Raw genomic sequence first — 20,149 nt, forward strand, 5'->3', positions numbered from 1 at the left:
CTCTGCATGATTATCCTGGGACGGCTATTTGTGGATGCAGTGAGGCAGGTGAGTCTGAACTTACAATGACACAAATATTACTTTATATATTAATATTACAAATGTTACTGTAGTAAAAATTAGCTAATCACTCTTTAATAATGTATCATGCCACAAAACTAATTACCAAACACTGGTTAATGGATTCTGGGTAACTAGATGTTGGTATAATGGTATTTCAGGGTTCCCACTGTGTCAGTAGTGAAATTCTCAATTACTCGACTAGACATCCATCATTTATGGACCCAACACATATGGGGAAGATGATGGGCATTTGGGACCAACATATTGTGGTCCCAGTTCAGTATGAAAAGGAGAAAATGCTGTCATTCAAAGGCTTAACTCTTTAAAGAGTCATGATAAGTAGGTAGGTACATACATAGCCTACCAGATACCCGAGTAGAAGCTTTATTATTTATAGCTCGGAAGACAAACAGCAACTTTACCCAGAATCTATTGGCCTGCTTATTCTATCTACAGTAAAACTGCATATTGTGCTGCTCCACTAATAATTACTGATTTATTATATATTTCAACTTATTTAGGGAGTCAGGTGGCTGAGCGGTGAGGGAATCGGGCGGTGAGGGAATCGGGCTAGTAATCCGAAGGTTGCTAGTTCGATTCCCGGTCATGCCAACCGACGTTGTGTCAGATGTGCAAGGCACTTCACCCTACTTGCCTCGGGGGAATGTCCCTGTACTTACTGTAAGTCGCTCTGGATAAGAGCGTCTGCTAAATGACTAAATGTAAATGTAAAATGTATTTAGAGGCCTAGCCTGGGAACCAGACGAATTTGCAATGTCATACTCGCATGCCACAAAGAAGCCAAAATTACAATGTGAGAAGGCGTGTCAAAGGTAAGACAGGTGGAGTTCTACGCCAGATACATTCTGTTCATTAACCATTAACAGTAGGCTAGTCCACAGTCAGACTCGTAACTCGCTAACACAACAGCTGGATGCAAAATTATTTCGGATGAAAAGTTTTGCGAAGTCGATCCTATATAACCTACATGTAGCCTACATTATTAACGTCGACAGACTTTATCGGCTCGTAGCCACCGATGGAAAGTCTTCTTGGAGTGGTCAAGAGGACGGAGAGGATATAGTGTTGCGCATTTGCAAATATTTATCCATAGGCTACTTATCACCAGGAACCAGAGTGACATAATTGTGTAAACAATGGAGAACAGATCCTCGCGTGACAGTGACACACAAACGCAGATTCGTAAATATGTAGATCTATTAACTGTGCAGTATGGACAACTCGTCCATTAATTGTATATAGCGTGACAAAACCGCTTATTTCTCATCTTGAGAAATGGTTAAAATGGGTGAGAAATACAAGGTGTTGCGTGAGAGCGTGATAAATGCCTGAAATGCCCTGTAAAATACGTCTACCTCCATACAATGGCGCCACCTGGATGTTTAACGAACGAATTACAACTGGATTTTTTTTCTCACAATAGTTCAATCAGACGTAACCGACCAACCTTTGCTTCATCACGTCAGTTTATCTCGATTGAGGATCAGTATATCTACCAACACGTACTATCAGAATATTAAGCGATGGACATAATTTTTTACATTAAGTTTCACCGCAAAAAAAAAAAAAAAAAGTTTATTTGGCATTCTTCGGCATTCTTCAAATATCATGCGTGAGCCCCGACTAGTGGCTGTAAAACATACCTTCTCTAAAATGTTTCTAGCCGTGCTTTCAAATAAATAAATTACTCTCGTACAGTTATCATTCTTGTAGTTTACATGCATAGGCTATAAAATAATCCCGACATGAAGGTTTACCAGAAGTAGAACGTTAATTCATAGATTATTTAAAAATCACATGACTTGGTCATATGACTGCGTCTGCTAACCAATCAGACGGTGTTAAGAGTGTTCACTCCGTGCAAGTCATGTGTGCTAGAGGGATGGGGTGCAGGACAGTGTGTCCGCTAATCACTATTTTATTACTCTTTGCGACATGGAATTGTGTTCATATGTTGGATAGTGGTATGCTATTTCCTCGAGAGTCCTCTTCGCGTGAGATAAGAGAGATAAACGGCCTGTGGAACTTCAGAGCCGATTTTTCACTCAACAGGAACTTAGGCTTTGAGCAGGCATGGTACAAAAGTCGCCTGGCAGAGGTAAATATTGAGCAATGAGGCTAACTTTACTCCAGATAACATTGCTTCGCTGTATCAACGCATGTTCACGTTGCAAAAGTCATTAGTCAGAAATGGTTTAATGTGTAACTTGTACTGTAGTCTATTCAGTCCTAATGATCAAGGCCTTAACTGCGCAGATCATGACGTTGTGTTCCCTAAATACAATAATACAATGCTTTGCCACAAATCAAACACTATTCTAACTATCTTCCAATTCTGTAAATGGTTCCTATTTCAAAATATTCCTCTTCTCTTTGCCTGTGTCCCATCTGTATGTCTAGACTGGCCCTGTGATTGACATGCCTGTCCCTGCCAGTTATAATGACATCACTCAGGACTACAGGCTGAGGGACTTTGTGGGGTGGGTGTGGTATGAGCGAGAGGTGGTGGTTCCTCAGCGCTGGCTTGCTGACGAGGGAACCAGAGTAGTGCTCAGGGTGGGAAGTGCACACTACTACTCAGTTGTCGTAAGTATCCTGTTAGTCGTTTTATTTTATTTATCACCTCCTGATTTCATGACACAACCCTATGCAGCCATTCCAGCAGTGAAATCAGTCTGACCTCCAAGTCTTCTTCCTGCCAGTGGGTCAATGGGGTGAAAGTGACGGAACATGAGGGAGGTCATCTTCCCTTTGAGGCAGAGATCAGTGATGTGGTCCGTAAGGAGGGAGGTGCGCCCTGTAGGATCACCATCGCTGTCAACAACACCCTGACCCTCCAGACCCTCCCTCCAGGGACCATCCAACACATGGACGACCGTTCCAAGTAAAGTCATAGTCATCCCTCTGGTTTAACCTAGCATTAATGGCATATTACCCTAAGACTTTAAACTCACAATATGGTTTCCAATGCTTGCGTTGAACAGGTATCCTGCTGGCTACTTTGTGCAGAGCACAAACTTTGACTTTTTTAACTACGCTGGACTTCATCGCCCTGTGCTGCTGTACACCACACCCAAGGTGTACGTAGATGACATCACGGTGCTGACTAGCTTCTCGGACAACATTGGTGAGTCTAATTTCCTTCAATTGCAATATGTTTGTCATATCTTAAGTTATTGCCTTAGCTCAATATAACATGGATGTCATTGTGATGTTTGTTTCTCCTTCGCTGTAGGTCTGGTCAGCTATAAGGTGTCAGTCCTGGGAAGTACCAACCCCACAGTGAAGGTCACTCTTTCAGACAAAAATGGCCTCTGTGTGGCCTCCTCGACTGGAACGTCTGGTGTCCTCAAAGTGGTTGATGTCAATCTATGGTGGCCATATCTAATGCATGAGAATCCAGGCTACTTGTATTCTATGGAGGTGAGTTAAAAACTTTAACCAAATAGATTGTGTGTACTGGAGCATGCTTGTGAAACGTCTGGATTGCGGCTCAGCCTCACATGAATCAGCCCTCTTGTAGTCAGCTGATATAAGATATGCCACTTGGATTGTAGAAGTTACGCAAGATGAATGCGAGTGTTTGTAACATGCCAGCACTAATCAAAAACAGCTGTGGCTCAACCGCCTTTTTCCGCAGTGTGTTCAGGTTCCTGACTAAGCAGCCCCTCCGCCACTTCCTGTTTGTGGTGATGTCGAGTCTGTTTAACTGTACGAGCCTCATCATCTTCTAGGTTCTAATCCACAGGTTCACATGACCACTGCTGGTGAGGGTCCTGTACACAACGACGTGTACGCTCTTCCTGTTGGCATCCGCACTGTGCAGGTCACCAGCACACAGTTCCTCATAAATGGCAAGCCCTTCTATTTCCATGGAGTGAACAAACACGAGGACTCTGATGTGAGTGCTCCTAGAGTGGCGGGTATAGCACAGTAGCAGTCTGAGCTGCTTAGTCAGTAAATAGACAAGTCATTGATGTTTCCTGTAATTTGCTGTGTCAGATTCGAGGTAAGGGTCTGGACTGGGCCCTGATAGTGAAGGACTTTAACCTGCTTAAGTGGCTGGGGGCCAACTCGTTCCGCACCAGTCACTACCCCTACGCTGAGGAGATCATGCAGATGTGCGACCGCCACGGCATCGTAGTGATCGACGAGTGCCCTGGGGTGGGCATCAAGGACATGTGAGTGACGCCTTTGACCCCCTCCAGAGGTCACACAGAGGTCATAATGTGTGATCATCAGTGGTGTTTGTCCAATGTGCTTGTTTTTCCAAGAAAACACGCAGCGGTCCCTTTCTTGTGAGAAGCAAACATATAGAATAGTGAATGAAATGAACCAGTTAGCTGTCAGTAGTCAGTGAGGATGTGACCCGCGAGTGCTGCTGTCCTCCAGTCGTAGCTTTGGAAACGCCTCCCTGGCTCACCACCTGGTGGTCATGGAGGAGCTGGTGAGGAGGGACAAGAACCACGCCTCCGTAGTCATGTGGTCCGTAGCCAACGAGCCTGCTGCAGAGATGCCCCCTGCTGGACAGTATTTCAAGTAAGTCAATCCTTAAGTTGTGCCTTGACGGTTATTTATTTAGCGGCGCACACAAACAAGTGCCTTTAGTGAGTGCAGCAGATAAGGAAGGACTTGAAACTATGTAACATACTAGAACCTGGCATTTAACAATGATTACATGCATAGGTATTTGAAGCTCTCCTGGGAAACGTCTGTCGGGAACGTGTCTGTTGGCATGCAGGTGTGTGTGTTAGTGTTCCAGATAGCAGAGATGAGGGTAAAGGTGAGTCTAAGCCTGCCCGGGTTATACAACCTGTGGAATGCAGTCTGATTGCTTGTCAGCCCTCCCTATCTCACAGCACAGACCAGAGCACCAGAGGCCAGGGAGGGAACCCAGGAATTTCACCTCACAATGCCCAACCATTGAATTTCAAATCCTATGTGGGATGATGGTTCAAAGTTCCTTCTGTACAATGCTACTTTTCTCATCCTAGTTCAGGTAATACTCTAAGGCTGGGCCTAAGCTTAGGATGTGTTGTGTCTTCACATTCCAAGCAGCAAAAATTCCCTTCAGCAAGGTCTTGTACCAGGGGTCACATCTGTTTCAACATCAGGATCTTTTTTCTCTCCTTCCTTTTCTTCTTCCCCCTCGCCCGTCTCCACTCAATCCCTTCTCTCGTTATTTCATCTCTCTTTCAGGACTGTGATAGCTCATACCAAGTCTCTGGACCAGACTCGACCCGTCACCTTTGTTTCATCCAGTGACTATGCCAGGGACAAAGGGGTGGGTCTTCACTCTACCCAGCTCACTGCTAGAGTTACCAACAAGTGTGGCAGATTATGAACTCTTGCTGCCAGAATGTTGGGCTATTTTAAACCCATACACCTGTTCCGATTGAATCCCCCTGGTTTACAGGGCAAGCTCTTTTCCATTTTGTGTCGACAAAAATGTTTCTCTGGCATTTAGTCTGCTTAGATTGAACATTACTTAATGCAGTTAAATACATTTAAGCCCTTTGCGTTCATTGAGGACCCTCTCTACCTTCCCCCTCACCAGGCTCCATATGTGGATGTCATCTGTGTGAACAGCTACTTCTCGTGGTACCACGACCCTGGTCACTTTGAGGTCATCCCCATCCAACTCAAGACCCAGTTTGAGAACTGGTACGGGAAGTACCAGAAACCCATCATCCAGAGTGAATACGGTGCCGACGCGGTTCCAGGTCTTCACACGGTGAGGCTAACACATTGCCGGGTGTTTACCGCACATCGCCGGGTGTTTACCGCACATCGCCGGGTGTTTACCGCACACCGGTGCGTTGGTAGAGAGCGTGAACTTTCTGAGAACTGAACGTCTCTGTGGTAGGTGTTTGGGAGAGGTACGTTTCGTAAGTTGTAGGGAGGATATTAGGTCAAAAAGAGGGGTCTAAATCTCGGATTCCTGTCCCAACAAGTGACTGAGCATGTATGAACGTAACACGCCTCAGCACAGACACACATGCCCATGCTCTACAGACCCTTCAACCCACACATATACACTCACTATCCTTCTCCCACACACACACGACCCAACACATCCATGACTAAGTTTCTGGGTCTATTTCCCACACTGCTGTGTGTGTTTGCAAATGGATGAAAGTGGCCCTCTTGTCTAATGTGCACCGCTTCCTTGCAGGACCCTCCTATGATGTTCACTGAGGAGTACCAGAAGGCCGTCCTGCAGAGATACCATGACGTGTTCGACCAGAAGAGGAAGGAGTATGTCATAGGAGAACTCATCTGGAATTTCGCTGACTTCATGACAGCACAAAGTAAGGAGGAATTTACAGAGACATGCACGTTTTCTTTTTAAAGCCATATCATCACAAGATAAGAGATAATGAGGGAGACATCACAAGATAACTCCCAAAGTAATACTAGGTTGTTCTTTTGGCTCTGTACTCCTCAATTGTTTTGTGTGGAATAATCCCATGGCTATGAAGTTCAATTGGAGACTTCAAACCCATGCTGATTGTTTCCAATACAAAGTGGAGGTGTATAGAACCAAAATAGCACAAATGTGTCACGGTGTGTCAAATACTTTTGGACATGAATAAACAAATGAATCTGGTGCAGCTGTGGAAAGAGCCAGAGGGTTCATGTTGAAAGTGACTTGAACTTGCGTCAGCTGGGAAAGAGTCTGAAGTGGCGAAAGCCAAACATAAGTAGGTGGGTCCAACATAATAGTTCATTCAATAGCTCTCCATCGCTGTGCCCCATTTGACCTGCCATATCTGAGCACCACGACAATTCAGATCCGGTCAACTCCCTATAACTTTGTCCAAAAAATGCTCCCCACCCCCTATCCATGATATGTAGTATGTTTGTGTGTACATACATATTATATACTGTAGATACCGTTTCTGTTTGTGTCCAAATTCCAATGGACTCTACCTTGAGCTTTACAATGTATGTAATGTCAGAATGGCTTTTGAGGAGTGCACATAATGAAATAGATTATCAGGCATTTGACCTGACATACCATGTTTTGGCCTGACCCAGTTGACAAGAATAACAAGCACACTATGCACTCTGATGTGTTTGTTACCCTGAGGAAATGTAAGCCAACTGAAACGGTGTCTCGTGTGGTTGTTTGCTGATGTTCGGTCCTCGTCTCCCTGCAGCGATCACCCGCGTCGTGGGGAACAAGAAGGGAATCTTCAGCCGCCAGAGACAGCCTAAAGCTGGGGCCTTCCTGCTGAAGGAGAGGTACTGGAGGCTGGCCAACGAGACCGGGCTGCTTCCTTACTGGACCCGGTACCCCTGTCTGCTCTGACCCCCAGGAGCTTGGGACTAGGACAGAACATGACACAATCAGCACAGGCTGCCTGTAAGCGTACACTGCACACAATGTCATTAGAGACGGGTTTAAGGTTCAAGAAGGTGAATGTATCAAATGCTGTTCTAAATCATTGTTAAGTGGAATGTTCTGGTTGGAAGAACAACATTTTTCAGTATAACATTCAATATGCATACTTATTTAACAATGTACTTTTTTCATCCTGGTGTTTATCATCACCGTGTATAGTATATAAATGGCAGATTTTTGGTTGGCCTCTGTGCGAACTCAGTATCTGTAAATGACCAGGTTATCTTCTTTCTGACGTTTAGAATGTTTGACCAACACTATGTATTCCCTTGTTTACAACAAGACAGAGCCTTGTAATTGTTGTTTTTGTGTGTAGGGCATTGTCATTCCCAACATCGGTTTTCATCATGCCCTTAAGGAACATTATTTTAATTCAAGTGATAATTTAAAACTTGTTCTTTATCGGTCATCGGCAGGGTACTTGTTTGTTGCATTTCACAGTTTATTTCATAGGGGTGGGATTTTTCCCCCCACCCCTACTAGGTAGTGTGCTAGTATGGATGTGGAGACCTTAAGGGAGCCCAGCCTCTTGTTGGGGGAAGAGCACATTGTCTTACTGCTAGCCTGGCTGATACATATGAAGACCGTTCATGAAAGGCCTGTCTAAACATCGTCTACAGACTTAATTCACAAACCCCAATATTGAATATTGAAGGGATGGTTTAAATAACGCTGTTACATTGTGGCGTGGCGATGGTTTCCTTTCCATAGGGAAAACACACACACAACATATATTACTTAACTGATATCAGTTACATGAATTATCAACTGGTTTGAGCAAGATTTGAACCAGGGGTACCGTGTTTGGCAATAGACTTGATGGTAAGCATGCTTACCCACTGAGCCACAGAGAGGGTTCCTGTAAAGTTGCTTTCTACAAGACAGTGTAATTGCCCGTATGACATTTTGATTCAATATACGCTTGGACTTCTGTCTTTCACGTTTCCATCCTTTTCCAAATACAGTATTGTTATTTCATGTAAAAATGCTGTCTTGATACGGAACAAGCCTATGTTTTTATAGAATTGTGACTTTTGAATTGCGTTTGCACAAAAAACATCAATTAAATATATTTTAAACATTACGTTTCTGGCACTGCAGTGATTAACTCAGTTGAAATGAAAATTATCCTTATTTTCTCAAAAAATAAAGTCAGACTGGGTGCTTTAGAGGGAATGTTTTAATGGTTGACCATTTCCACACAACAATGACACAATTTAAAATGTTCACTGTAGTGTTAACTTTAGCAACTGTTTCCCGCAAGGTACGCTGGCCTCCGATTGTTTTTCTGCACCCTCCTAGCATTCCTGTAACACTTTTCCATGTAAGAAAATACAGCATCTTAAAAATTATATTTGGCAAATACAGACGCAAACCAAAACAGTCTTCCTCCCAAAGAAACTTGATTTAAGATAAATTTGACGCTGACACATGGATTCCTAAAGCTCCAGTCCTTCCTCTATACTAGAATATTCCAGAATGTTAACAGTCTATACAGCTAAAGGGAACCACTGACCACGGCGAGATCATTCACATGACATTAGGAAAGAAATAAAAATTCACTAGTCACAGTCGGACAGAAAAAGAACTTTACAATCTTGTAGTTCTGACAGAGTATTTATAGGAATTAAGTGTCCTTGTTCTAATGACAAAAGATTGAAGATGAGAATGTGCTGGGAAATTGTGAGGAGAAAAAACATGGTTGACCGCTTATATGAGACAGGGATTTTGTGGGTCATTTCTATGGAGTACTTCACTGTTACACTGGATACGAATTCTTTGGGGGACTTCCAATTACCAGAATACATCTTAAGAAAGGCAAGCAGGAGTGCCATTTACCGTAATTATTCTTCAATTACAAGGCTTTACTGTTGCTCTTCATTGGCTCCAAGACCAGTGATCAAACAGAAGGCACTTTTGATGGCGATGGTGACGCAACAACCATGGCAGTTGGGGGTCTATGCATTGAGGTCTAATTCAACAGTTATGACAGGACACTTAGATCAGTAGCTGTACACAGGTTGATGGATCAATTTTATCCTCACATTTTATGTGAAGAAAATGAAGAAATGCAGTCTCCTTGACTCCTTTTACACAGTCTGTTAGGTCAGGAGCAACCCAACTAACCCCACACGCCTTTCTGGAATTAGTAACTGAGCAAATATGGTTTTAGTATCACAAGCGATGGAAGAACATGAGACTTTATAATGATCTTGACAACATGGAATTCTGTCTATATTTGGGAGAGTCTTGGCTACTTATTTTTTCAAAATAAAAGCAGACTCCTTGTATGTATCCTAGATAGTCCTGCCTTCCATGTGGCCTTTTCAGAAGTACATTATGACAAAATAGTGTGGTCAATCATCTCACAGTGAGTTTGACACATACAGTTCCGGTAAGTTTCAATAGACAATGCTGTTTAAAATAACGCAGAACTAGCAAGTAACAACTTTACGATGCACCTCATATCCCACTTCATATTCTGTTAAAATACACTCCTTTTTAACCCAATTACAACAGCATGTACTCAACCCCATTGCCATTCACAATTGATGAATTAACACAAAAAATGGTAAGCATATCATCATCAAAAGTCAGTGGAACATCTGTCATGATGAACAGTAGCTTCTCCATGCTAACTTATCAGGATAAATTGCATTCCATGGTACACAGATACACCAAGGCTTTGTCTAGCAGTAGCAGAGAACAAATCACACACCAGCGTGTTACAAATGTTGTTCAGTGTCATCTAAACCACTCTCAGACTGTCCAATGGCCAATGTGTTAGGAGCCTGGTCATATTGTACCATACAGTAACATCTTTCTTAAAATACAAACAAGGTTAGCTTCAGTGTGGTGTGACGTGGTCAAAATAATCTAGCTCTAGATTCTCACTCGGAACTGGAGACCATACTGACTTGGGTTGTTTCACACCTTGGCCAATGACTGTGATTTCCAGTTCCAATGTTGGCATACCACCTTCACGGTGAGACAGTGAACCTGCATGACTCAAGCAAAACCATTGGCCTGTTTTAACTGGATGCTCTTCCAGACAATCCCAGTTTGGCAGCCTGCCCTACCTAATTACCCAGTTGGACATTTTAGTTTAGCCATCAGACAATTAAGTTATTATAAAAAGCCATGGATTAATAACAACAGTACGAATGAGCAGTGATAAATTACATACAGTATACACCCCCAAAACAATAATGGTATTTCACCTCACCTCTCTTTTAGGCACATAAGTCTTTATGGATCCACTTTAGGGTGTGGTGGTCAGGAATGCTTTTCACACGTGACAAAAACGTTCAAAGAGACGGTAGGGGTACTGCTATGGACTCGTCAGGGCCATTTGAACCTCGGTGACATTTGGGAGGAGATGATCAGTGACCACACAAGAAGATCCACACAACAGAGCAGCATGCCTCGCTGAGATTGCAGGGAATATGATGTCACACACAGACTGCAAACACATCTTCAGATTTGTTAACCCAGATGATGACTTCAATTCATTTTTTGTTCCTTGTTTTGTATTCTTTTCAGGGGGGGGTTTAAATCCCATTTTGTCATTGTTTTTAATTTTTTGTTGTTTTTTTAATTATTTTTTTTACTTAAAGTCTATATCACCACTAAATCACAATCTAGCCTTGAATATTGCTCAGCAGCTATTTACAGAATTGCAAGAAAGAAACAATAATCTGATCTACACACAATTTCTCACATTCTTCCATGTTTCATATTAGTGGTCCTCTTCAAAATAAAGAAACCTGCTTTAAAGTGTAAACATAAAAAACTATTCTGTACGGTGTTAATGCTTCTTTTCTCCCTCCTACTGGAATCATATCTGCTGACTGTGCAATAAACCCATGATCATGCATTTATATTTCTCTCACACCCATAATTCAGTTCTGCTCTGGTTCTAGAACAACTCCAATGTGCAGGAACAGGACCTCCTAATTATTTCAAGTAAACACCCAGATTTTTCCATCGTCTTATCCGTTTTGTTCAACAGAGGGATGTCCTCCACAAAGACTTGGGGCTCGGCCTGCTTGTCTTGGATGCATTTCCTCCAAAACCCATCCCTAAAGTGGGGAGAATAAATATAAAGAAAAAACAAAACTGACAAATACTTTTTTCCCCATTATTAAATCCTTCCATGTATGCAGTGAACTTTTGGATGTTTGGCCCCAACCTTTTTAAGTCTTCTTTTTCTTCTTTTTTGAACACACAGCAGAATAAACATTGTTTGGAAGCAAGGTCTCCTGGTGGTAAGTCAAATGTTCAGACAGGTCACATTTCTTTTTTGTTTGTTACAATTTTCTTGCTCTCTACTACTTAGTCCTGCTTGGGCTGTAGCTGCTGCTTCCAGGCCTCATTCAAGTAAACTAGTCGCTTGTAGTTGAGGATAAAGAGAATGAAGTTCAGTGCGTATGTGGTGACACAAATGAAGCAGAAGTCCTTCAGGACAAAGTAAAGAATGTAGCTCAGGTAGAGGGAGCCCACCACCGATAAGATGGACGTCATCATTAGGATGAGGGCAGCCATCGCACTGACGGTCATTCCTGCAACGAGAGAGGCACAGATCAAAACCCTAACAGATACTTTTGCACTTTGATTTTATTGAGGGATCAGACTAATGGATTTATTGTCTTGTTTGCTGTGGTAGCAGTCAAACACCATTTGACCTCTATATCCATTTTCAAGTAATCATTGGGTACCTCTGTGTTGTTTTAATGTGCCCATAAAATACACCCTACTGATTACTGCACTAACGATAAGCCTGTATCTCTACAGCCATCGTCTGCAGATTCAACGACTGATCTTATGTTTCCAGGATCCCATAGTTAAAGAAAGACAGGTGTTCTATGTTCTACAGTTGATAACGTTCAACAGACACCAACGTTCCTGGTGCATGCGTCTATTCATAGTTCTGAAATTACATTAGAGGAGAGGGACAAACACAGCATACTGAACAAGGACAGGAGAGGCAACAAAAGACATGAGGACGTGCATCCCTCCAACAGTATCAACTATGTAAACTTGTTGTTAAGGAGGTTGCAAATGAGGGAAACTAAAATGGAAATCTAACCGTTGGTCCACTGATGGAAACAATAAGAGTCCTGTTCTGTGCAGAAACCAGGTGGCTAAGCAGGCAGCCAGCAGTGAACATATCAAAACAGTATAACCGAGTCGCTTAACCCTGCCTCAAGGAAAGAGGAGGCATGTTGTGAGAGTAAGTAATAACAGCAGTGCAAGAACATTTTTAAGAAACTCTGTGACCATGTATTTGTCTGGGGAAGGACCTTTTTTTGCACTACACTAATTTCAAGCGGATTGTATGCAATTTGGCCAAAACCAAGTAAAGTAACTTCCAATCCTACATAGCCATGAGAAACTGGACTTAAAATAATATCAAAGGTGAATAAACTTGAATTAAACATACTGAAAAGCAACATTTTGCATGGTGATATGACAGTCATATGTTCATGGCTCATAGAGTGAGTAAGACTGTGTGTTTTCACTTAGACTCCAGTTCTTATATAAGAGCCAGGGGCAGTCAGATATAGGAGAGCGGCTGTTAGAATGGTGTGTCAGCACAAATAGTCGCCTGTGACAATCAGGGTGACACACACACACACACACGTACATTCAATGTATTGGCCTAGTTCCGACAATCTTACCTAGTAACAGCTGAAAGACATAAAAGAAAATTCCGTAGACACTGTTTGGCTGGTTCATTGCACTGTCATTTCCAAAGATAGAGCCCAACAGTCCAAATCCTCGACCCCACCTACAAAAGGAAATAAAAACAAGGATTCGTCACGTTTTATACCCCTGAAAACAAACAACAGATAGCATTTCCGAAGACGATGACCTGAGCCGTCACTCATTTTACAACAGAACGACTCATCTCATAGGAAAGGTCACAGGTTATCCTGCATCGGTGACACTGCAACTCATATTATTTCAAGCACAAAGATAAAGGTTTATTGAGCCACTGAGTCATTGGTAAGCTGCATTCCACAGGTCGTACGGCCCTAACAGCAGGGCTAGATAATCAAGGACCCAAGGAGTTTGAATGACGCAACCACTGGTGGTGGTCCGACGGGGGGGAACTCTCCTCCCTACCTCCACGGGATTACACCACTGCATTGTTCTCCGTGGACTTTGAACATGCCACACACGCAGGACCTATATCATTTCATTAGAACAAAATATGCCCTAGTGAATTTCGAAAAGCTTTCGCATTTCTGTGATGCAGTGTGTGTTTAAAGTGTTGGTCTGGTTGTCCTTGGGAAGGCTATTTCAGTCCTCAACCTTTTCTCTAAATCCACCATTAGACTAACAGACAGACAGAGAGAATTATCCAAATATATAGTTGAGAAGGAGGCCTTGGACTCACCAAGTTTCCTCATCATCTATCAGATTAAGGCCAGGTCTGTGCCAAGTGAAGGAAACATAAACAAGTCTACTTGCTATAGGCCTATGTCATGCAAACGGATATATCCTATCCCTACTTTGCATTTTATGACCATGATGAAGGCCGTATCCTGAAAGTGTTTCAGAACCTTTAAACATTGATAGCATTTAACATTGACAATTTATTTTCTCTGAGACCCTCTTCAGACAACCTGAAGAATTGGTGGCATAGAAGCATCTGACAATCTGAGGATGTCTTTGCTGACAAAGGTTAATGCCTGTATGTTTCAACGTTATACTATTTATACAAGACTATTTATAACAGGTCTGGCGTTCCAGCTACATGTGGACTTTCCTATTCAGGTCTACAAGCATAGAACATCCTAGGGTATCACCCCTTGTTGCAACTATCAATCTAGTGTATGTCTTAAAGGTCAAGTTATTTCAAAGCCATTCAGCACCTCATAAGATGACATTGGCCAAGTAAGCACAAAAGTGACTATCAGCAATCAGGAAACAATGGATAGCGTTTTCTCTGTTCCACATTAAAGGTTTGGCGTAGGAACACATGTAACATCTTTAAACTGACGTATAACATCACTAATTAACAGGCCACAGCTAAGTAAGTTCGTATATGTCAGTTAGGGCACTTGGGACATTCAGACGGGCAAACTTAGAGCAAACAATGAAGGTACCATAAAGCATTGTATACAATAATCAGGAGCCATTTAAACCTCCTGACAAACTTTAGAACCACAGTTGTGTAGCTAACCAACATCACATATCAGAAATGAGCAGTTTATCGTTGTGGTTAACTTGAAAACATGACTTAACGTTAATGCTAGCTGGAAAGCTAGCAGCCTATGTGAAGCTCACGGCTAGCTATAGATTTGGACAGCTAGTACTACGAAAGCTGGCTCGAGCTGTATGCATTTACTGATAGAGCTTTAGCTACTTGGATATATAACGTTAAATCAAGTGCGTATATGTCAATAAAGAATACATTTTGTGGCTATACTGTTTAAATGTATATAACATTTACATTTTGCTAGCCTAGCATATATTAACCCCCTCTCCCCTCCCATAGCTAGCTAGCTTGCAAGTAACCAAACAGCATAAGGATTGCTATATGTTTACACCACGTTAGCTAGCTTACTAGCCATTTCGACTTTGTTATTACAGGTAACATGCATTATTTGCATTTGAAGAAATATTGTATAGCAAATTTGCTAGCTAACAGAAATCTGACTCTCAAGACATTTTGACAGTTCAGCCCGCGCAGCCCTTCCCACAATAATGCCACTAGTCTCATTCAGCGCCACTCTCTAGTCGGCGCCGTTGTGAATTCATTACCTTGAGGAGAAGACTTTAGAACAGCTGATAGAATTGCTCACGTCGCACATGGCCCGATAATTTGAGTCCTTAGCCTTTTCGCTTTCCACGTGAAAGGCATACAAGGACAATATAATGCCCAAAAGGCAAACAAGGAGCCTCGCTATTCTTTCCCATCGAGGGGTGGACACTCTCAGGACGGGCGCCGCCATCTTTCTCCGGCCTTGTTCTAGACACGCAGCCACTTACCATTGGGGACAACGAGAGCTTCTACGTGGAAAAGCTTCACAACGCCCCACACCACCAGGGGCGTGTCACAGAAATGTCACCAACCTCTGTCTCGCGCCTCCTGCCATGCTACATATTGTCATGCAGGTTTACAGAAAGCTTTTTATTTTTCATTTTAGAAACGTTGTGTAAAAACGTATTGAAAATCTATGCGATCTCAATGGATTTCCACATAATGTTATAAACCAAACACCTATCCAATCTGTTTAACACTATTAATTTACTGTATAAAAGATTACTGTATGTATTGCAATTGTCGCAGTGGATTCCACAAAAACACAAATGGATAAAACTTTTGCTGACTTATCAAATTATCAAATCAGTTATGTATTAACATATGGTATAAAGTCATCCATATGATTAAGTGTCTATCTGATTCTTACTACCCTGAACCTGACGGTGTATTTGCAGTACTTTGCTGTAAATGAGCATGTGACTATTCTGAAGGGTATGTTCCAGCATCAGTGTGTATTAAATTGATAAGGTATAGTATTGCTTAGCAGCACTGCACTGCCTCTCTGTGGCTAACCTCCCCATCCAATACACTCTATAAGTTCTCCTTACTTGGAAGAAACATCAATTAGATAAGAAGACAGTTGTGTGATTATGTTGATAAAATTACATGAGACCTCGTCTAGCCTAGTAAACGCATCGTGACAGCACTAGGTTTATAACTGTTTTACGTAGTTTTCTTCCATTTGTTATTTAGTTGCAAAAAACTAATCAAGGTAAAAAAAAGTATATATATATTTTTTTTTTTAAACGCCAGATGCGAGCAAAAATAAAACGAGATGTACAAAATATAGAGAGGAATCATCCGATTGGTTTCTTGGTCACGTGACTATTTTACACAGCAGTCGATGACATCGTTTGTTTACTTGCCGTTTTCACTGCAGACAGATAACAGACTGAGTCTCTCCTTCAATAACATGGCTACAGAAATCGAAATATTTTCGTATTTCGAAGAAGTACACTATGACCAATACGATTACTACAATTTAAACGAATATCCATGTCATTATGCTGGGAAAGGAAGAACTAAGAGAGAAATTGGATTGAACACTAATCGCCATTTGCCTGCAGGACACGAGCGAAAAATTGCTGAAAAATATCGCAACAGCGAGCTGAAACGCAGAAGAACCAAAAGTTCTTCATCTTGAAATGTCTTACAGGTAATAAGAGTGCTTAAGTACGTAAATGTTATATATTTTCAATATGTTTCTGCTGTTCTCTGTTGTTGTTGTTATTGTACAGCTACGAATTTTCTCTTTGTTACGCAATGTCTTACTTCACACGAGCCAAATTATGGGATTTTTTCATGACATTATGCTTTCTGTTCATTTATAGGTTTCGGGAAATGATTCAAACTCGAATATCGACGATACTGAACGTCCAACGTGTGTTTCGCCTTCTCTGACCAAGGAGTCAAGATAACTTGATTTGTGATCTTGATCCAGTTAGTGAACGGACTTCGAAATGGCCAGGGAGGCCATGAGAGGCCGATCTTGTTACAAAAATGTTCCCACTTCGATACCTGTGAACTCTTCAGGTGTTCCAGTGTACTATCGTGGGTTGAGTGGTTGTATAGACTAGCAAACTATACTATAATAAAGAGTTGTATAATAGCTAAATAAATATGCTATTTCTCAGAACCCTTCTCTATTTGATTATTTGAATTACAGCAAACTATGTATAGCTTACGTTTTTTTCCATCGACAATGTATACCCGTCTGTCATTTCCATATCTTTTCTGATAGCCTACTGTTATTTTATAACGTTCGCTCATTTCCCCTCGGTAGCCTACCAATAATTTCCTCTTTTCTGTCCGTCTCTTGTTTTCATTGGACCACGGCGCCCAAGAGGTATGATTTGGGGGGGGGGGAGGTTTATTGTGGCATAAACCTACTTTAATACCAATGATTTTAATGGTTAAAGAAAACTTTGAATATGAAGAAAATACTCACCCTAGCCAGTAGGTGTCACTAAAATGCTTTACCAGTGTTTCGACCGCCTCACGCAATTTCCTGTTTCTTGCACGTGAAGAAGCAGCACATGTGCACATTTTTCTACATGCAGTAAGACCGCGGGACAACAGTCAGTTGCTTTGAATACAACAGCACTCATACATATATTTGTCGTAGTTCTATATTTGTTGTAATAATGACAAAAGTTAAGAAGGAAAAAAGTATCAATGAGGAGGAAACCGGTGGAAACGAGAAGTCGTACCAAGAGTTGATCGTCAATATCAACCCAATAGCTCATCCGTTAGCCTCCCGGAAACTTAGCAAAAAGCTATACAAATGTGTCAAGAAAGGTGCGTAACGTTTTTTAGTTACATATTTAAATATATCATATGTATATGTAATGACGTGTGTATATATGTTACACGATTGTGACTGTCGAACTAAGCAATGTGTAGTTCATAATGCTGGTTGAGTCTATGTTAAGAGACGCAAATACAAATGCTAGCTTTTACTCGATAAAGAATGTTTTGGCTAGCTAACCTACGTGTTGTTCTTCAACCTTCCAGCTGCTAAACTGAAACAGATTCGACGTGGAGTGAAGGAAGTCCAGAAATTCATCAATAAAGGGGAGACAGGGTATGCGTGTTTATCATGCACGGCCTTGTCACGATAACAAGCCGTTCCCAAAACAACTAAGTAGCTAATTGGCTGCAGTAGTATTGAATAAAGATCTAGCATTAACTATTTTCTGCTAAATAGCCTGCCTTTAATGTGCTATGAATGTTTATTGTAGGATTGTGGTGCTGGCTGGAGACACGTTGCCAATTGATGTTTACTGCCACCTACCAATAATGTGTGAAGACAGGAGTATGCCCTATGCCTATATCCCATCTAAAGTGGTAAGTCTTAGTTTTACTGTATTTCTATCAACTGTTTTGACTGCACACATAATTCTACATCATCTTTGGATCCATTGCATGTAGGACTCTTAACTCATTCTCCATCCTAGTTTCTGACTGTTGTAACCATCTTAAATAGATTACCTGCAATAACTGTAGTCACAGATTAAGATATTCTAAACACCCTTCTGTCTCCTTAGGACCTGGGTTCATCTGCAGGGTCCAAAAGGCCTACATGTGTGATCATGATCAAACCTCATGAAGAGTACAAGGAGGCCTATGATGAGTGTCTAGAAGAGGTGTCCGCTTTGCCCAAACCCGTCTGAACCACCCCCTGCAGACCTTGTCTTCTCCCCTGTCTAAACCTCTCCCCAGACCCACTGTTCATAAAAACTAACCTTACATTTTTCTTGATCTCCACCCTCTGATCCTTTTTTAACCCTCTCTTCAATACAAATAAACTCTTTATGGCTCCATTGGACTCTGCCCAAACCCCCCCCTGCATCCTTGGATCCCTGGAGCCTCCCTGAGGGTCGGGTCCCAGATCGATTGAGGCAGACGGGCATCACAGCGCTGTGACAGCCCAGAGTCGGTGTTCCAGGTTGTCTATGGTGATGCTGTGCTGCACAACGTCGCAAAAGACGACCTGATTCTGACTTATTCTCTGTGCTTGATGTGCGTATCATATGCTTTGTATAAGAAGCCATGGTGTTTTTTATTTGAATGATAATGGTTTGAGTTTCTGTCAGTGGTTGGACACTACTGATTTGATTGATCTGTAAATCTGATTCTTATCCTTGTTTTTATTAAGCAAAAATGTGTGCATTTATCAATATAGATAAGCATTCTCACTTGGACAGATCTATTTGTGAATGTTGAGAATACATATTGCTTCATTACAATAAAAACCTTGGTTGTTTCATACATCTTTATGTGCAAATCTGATTATTTATGGTCACTATGGTAGTGATGGGAAGTTTGTCAATAAGGGTAGTAACTACATCTGTGAAATATGATTACGCTCTGGATAAGAGCGTCTGCTAAATGACTAAATGTAATGATTACAGACACAGCTTGCACAAACTGCACCGTAGTCTTAGCTTCACATACCCAAAAGGAAAGTAATTCGACTGCATCTAAACTAGAATAAGATATAGTACATCGGAAAAAAACTACTCACTGTTATGCAGTGTTAAAAATAATCCTTTCATATGGGATTTGTTTACACCTAGATGTCTGAAAAGAGACTTGACTCCACAGAACTGACATTTACTGTTGAGTGGTTACAGCCAGTAGAGGGCAGCAGTGCTGCATGTAATTGATTTTGAAGAACACGTCTTCAATCTCCACTAGCCAGCAGCAGATCTTCAGGAGTCATTCGATTACAAATTTGTGCAACTTGCAGTTCAAGACGGACATCTTGCCGTCAGACAAGACAAGCATCAAATAATACAAACAATATAGACCTTATAGCATACTTTGTCCCAAGTGTCTTTGACACATTACAGAAATAGCAAATAAAAGGTTAGAGTTGACCCAAACAAAACTACCATTGTACCTTTCTCTCTGGTCCAGGTGGTCAGCATTTAATCCCTGGAGCTCTAACAAAGATAACAGCGTGTCGAAGAATCTGTGTTTCAATTTAGCATTTCTCACCTGTTTTCTTCTCCCCTGACTGCAGCTCCTATCCATTCCCCATGGCATGTGTGTGTTTCTGTAGGATGAATCAGAGGCTGGTGTATTGGTCTATTTGG

At 41.7% G+C, this 20,149-nt stretch overlaps 3 protein-coding genes and 1 pseudogene across 3 annotated transcripts; 3 read left to right on the forward strand and 1 right to left on the reverse strand.

Moving 5' to 3' along the window:
* Positions 1–1,951: 1,951 nt before the first annotated feature.
* Positions 1,952–8,576, forward strand: gusb (glucuronidase, beta). Its single transcript, XM_067257061.1, has 12 exons — positions 1,952–2,182; positions 2,485–2,670; positions 2,787–2,968; positions 3,069–3,211; positions 3,320–3,507; positions 3,833–3,985; positions 4,087–4,265; positions 4,477–4,623; positions 5,284–5,368; positions 5,642–5,818; positions 6,260–6,395; positions 7,248–8,576. The coding sequence occupies exons 1-12, from the start codon at positions 1,952–1,954 to the stop codon at positions 7,397–7,399; spliced, it is 1,959 nt and encodes a 652-aa protein (XP_067113162.1). The 3' UTR covers positions 7,400–8,576.
* Positions 8,577–8,668: 92 nt separating this feature from the next.
* On the reverse strand, positions 8,669–15,506 carry vkorc1l1 (vitamin K epoxide reductase complex, subunit 1-like 1). The gene is made up of 3 exons (XM_067257761.1): positions 15,266–15,506; positions 13,174–13,283; positions 8,669–12,054 (listed from the first exon to the last, which is right to left on the reverse strand). Exons 1-3 carry the CDS (start codon positions 15,454–15,456, stop codon positions 11,828–11,830), a joined length of 528 nt encoding a protein of 175 aa, XP_067113862.1. The 5' UTR covers positions 15,457–15,506; the 3' UTR covers positions 8,669–11,827.
* Positions 15,507–16,392: 886 nt separating this feature from the next.
* Positions 16,393–17,184, forward strand: LOC136963261 (nuclear protein 1 pseudogene; annotated as a pseudogene).
* A 398-nt stretch (positions 17,185–17,582) lies between these two features.
* On the forward strand, positions 17,583–19,321 carry nhp2 (NHP2 ribonucleoprotein homolog (yeast)). Its single transcript, XM_067257360.1, has 4 exons — positions 17,583–17,846; positions 18,063–18,132; positions 18,290–18,395; positions 18,596–19,321. Exons 1-4 carry the CDS (start codon positions 17,693–17,695, stop codon positions 18,719–18,721), a joined length of 456 nt encoding a protein of 151 aa, XP_067113461.1. The 5' UTR covers positions 17,583–17,692; the 3' UTR covers positions 18,722–19,321.
* Positions 19,322–20,149: the final 828 nt, after the last annotated feature.

Source organism: Osmerus mordax, chromosome 19 (assembly GCF_038355195.1).
Source record: "Osmerus mordax isolate fOsmMor3 chromosome 19, fOsmMor3.pri, whole genome shotgun sequence".
Lineage (NCBI taxonomy): Eukaryota > Metazoa > Chordata > Actinopteri > Osmeriformes > Osmeridae > Osmerus > Osmerus mordax.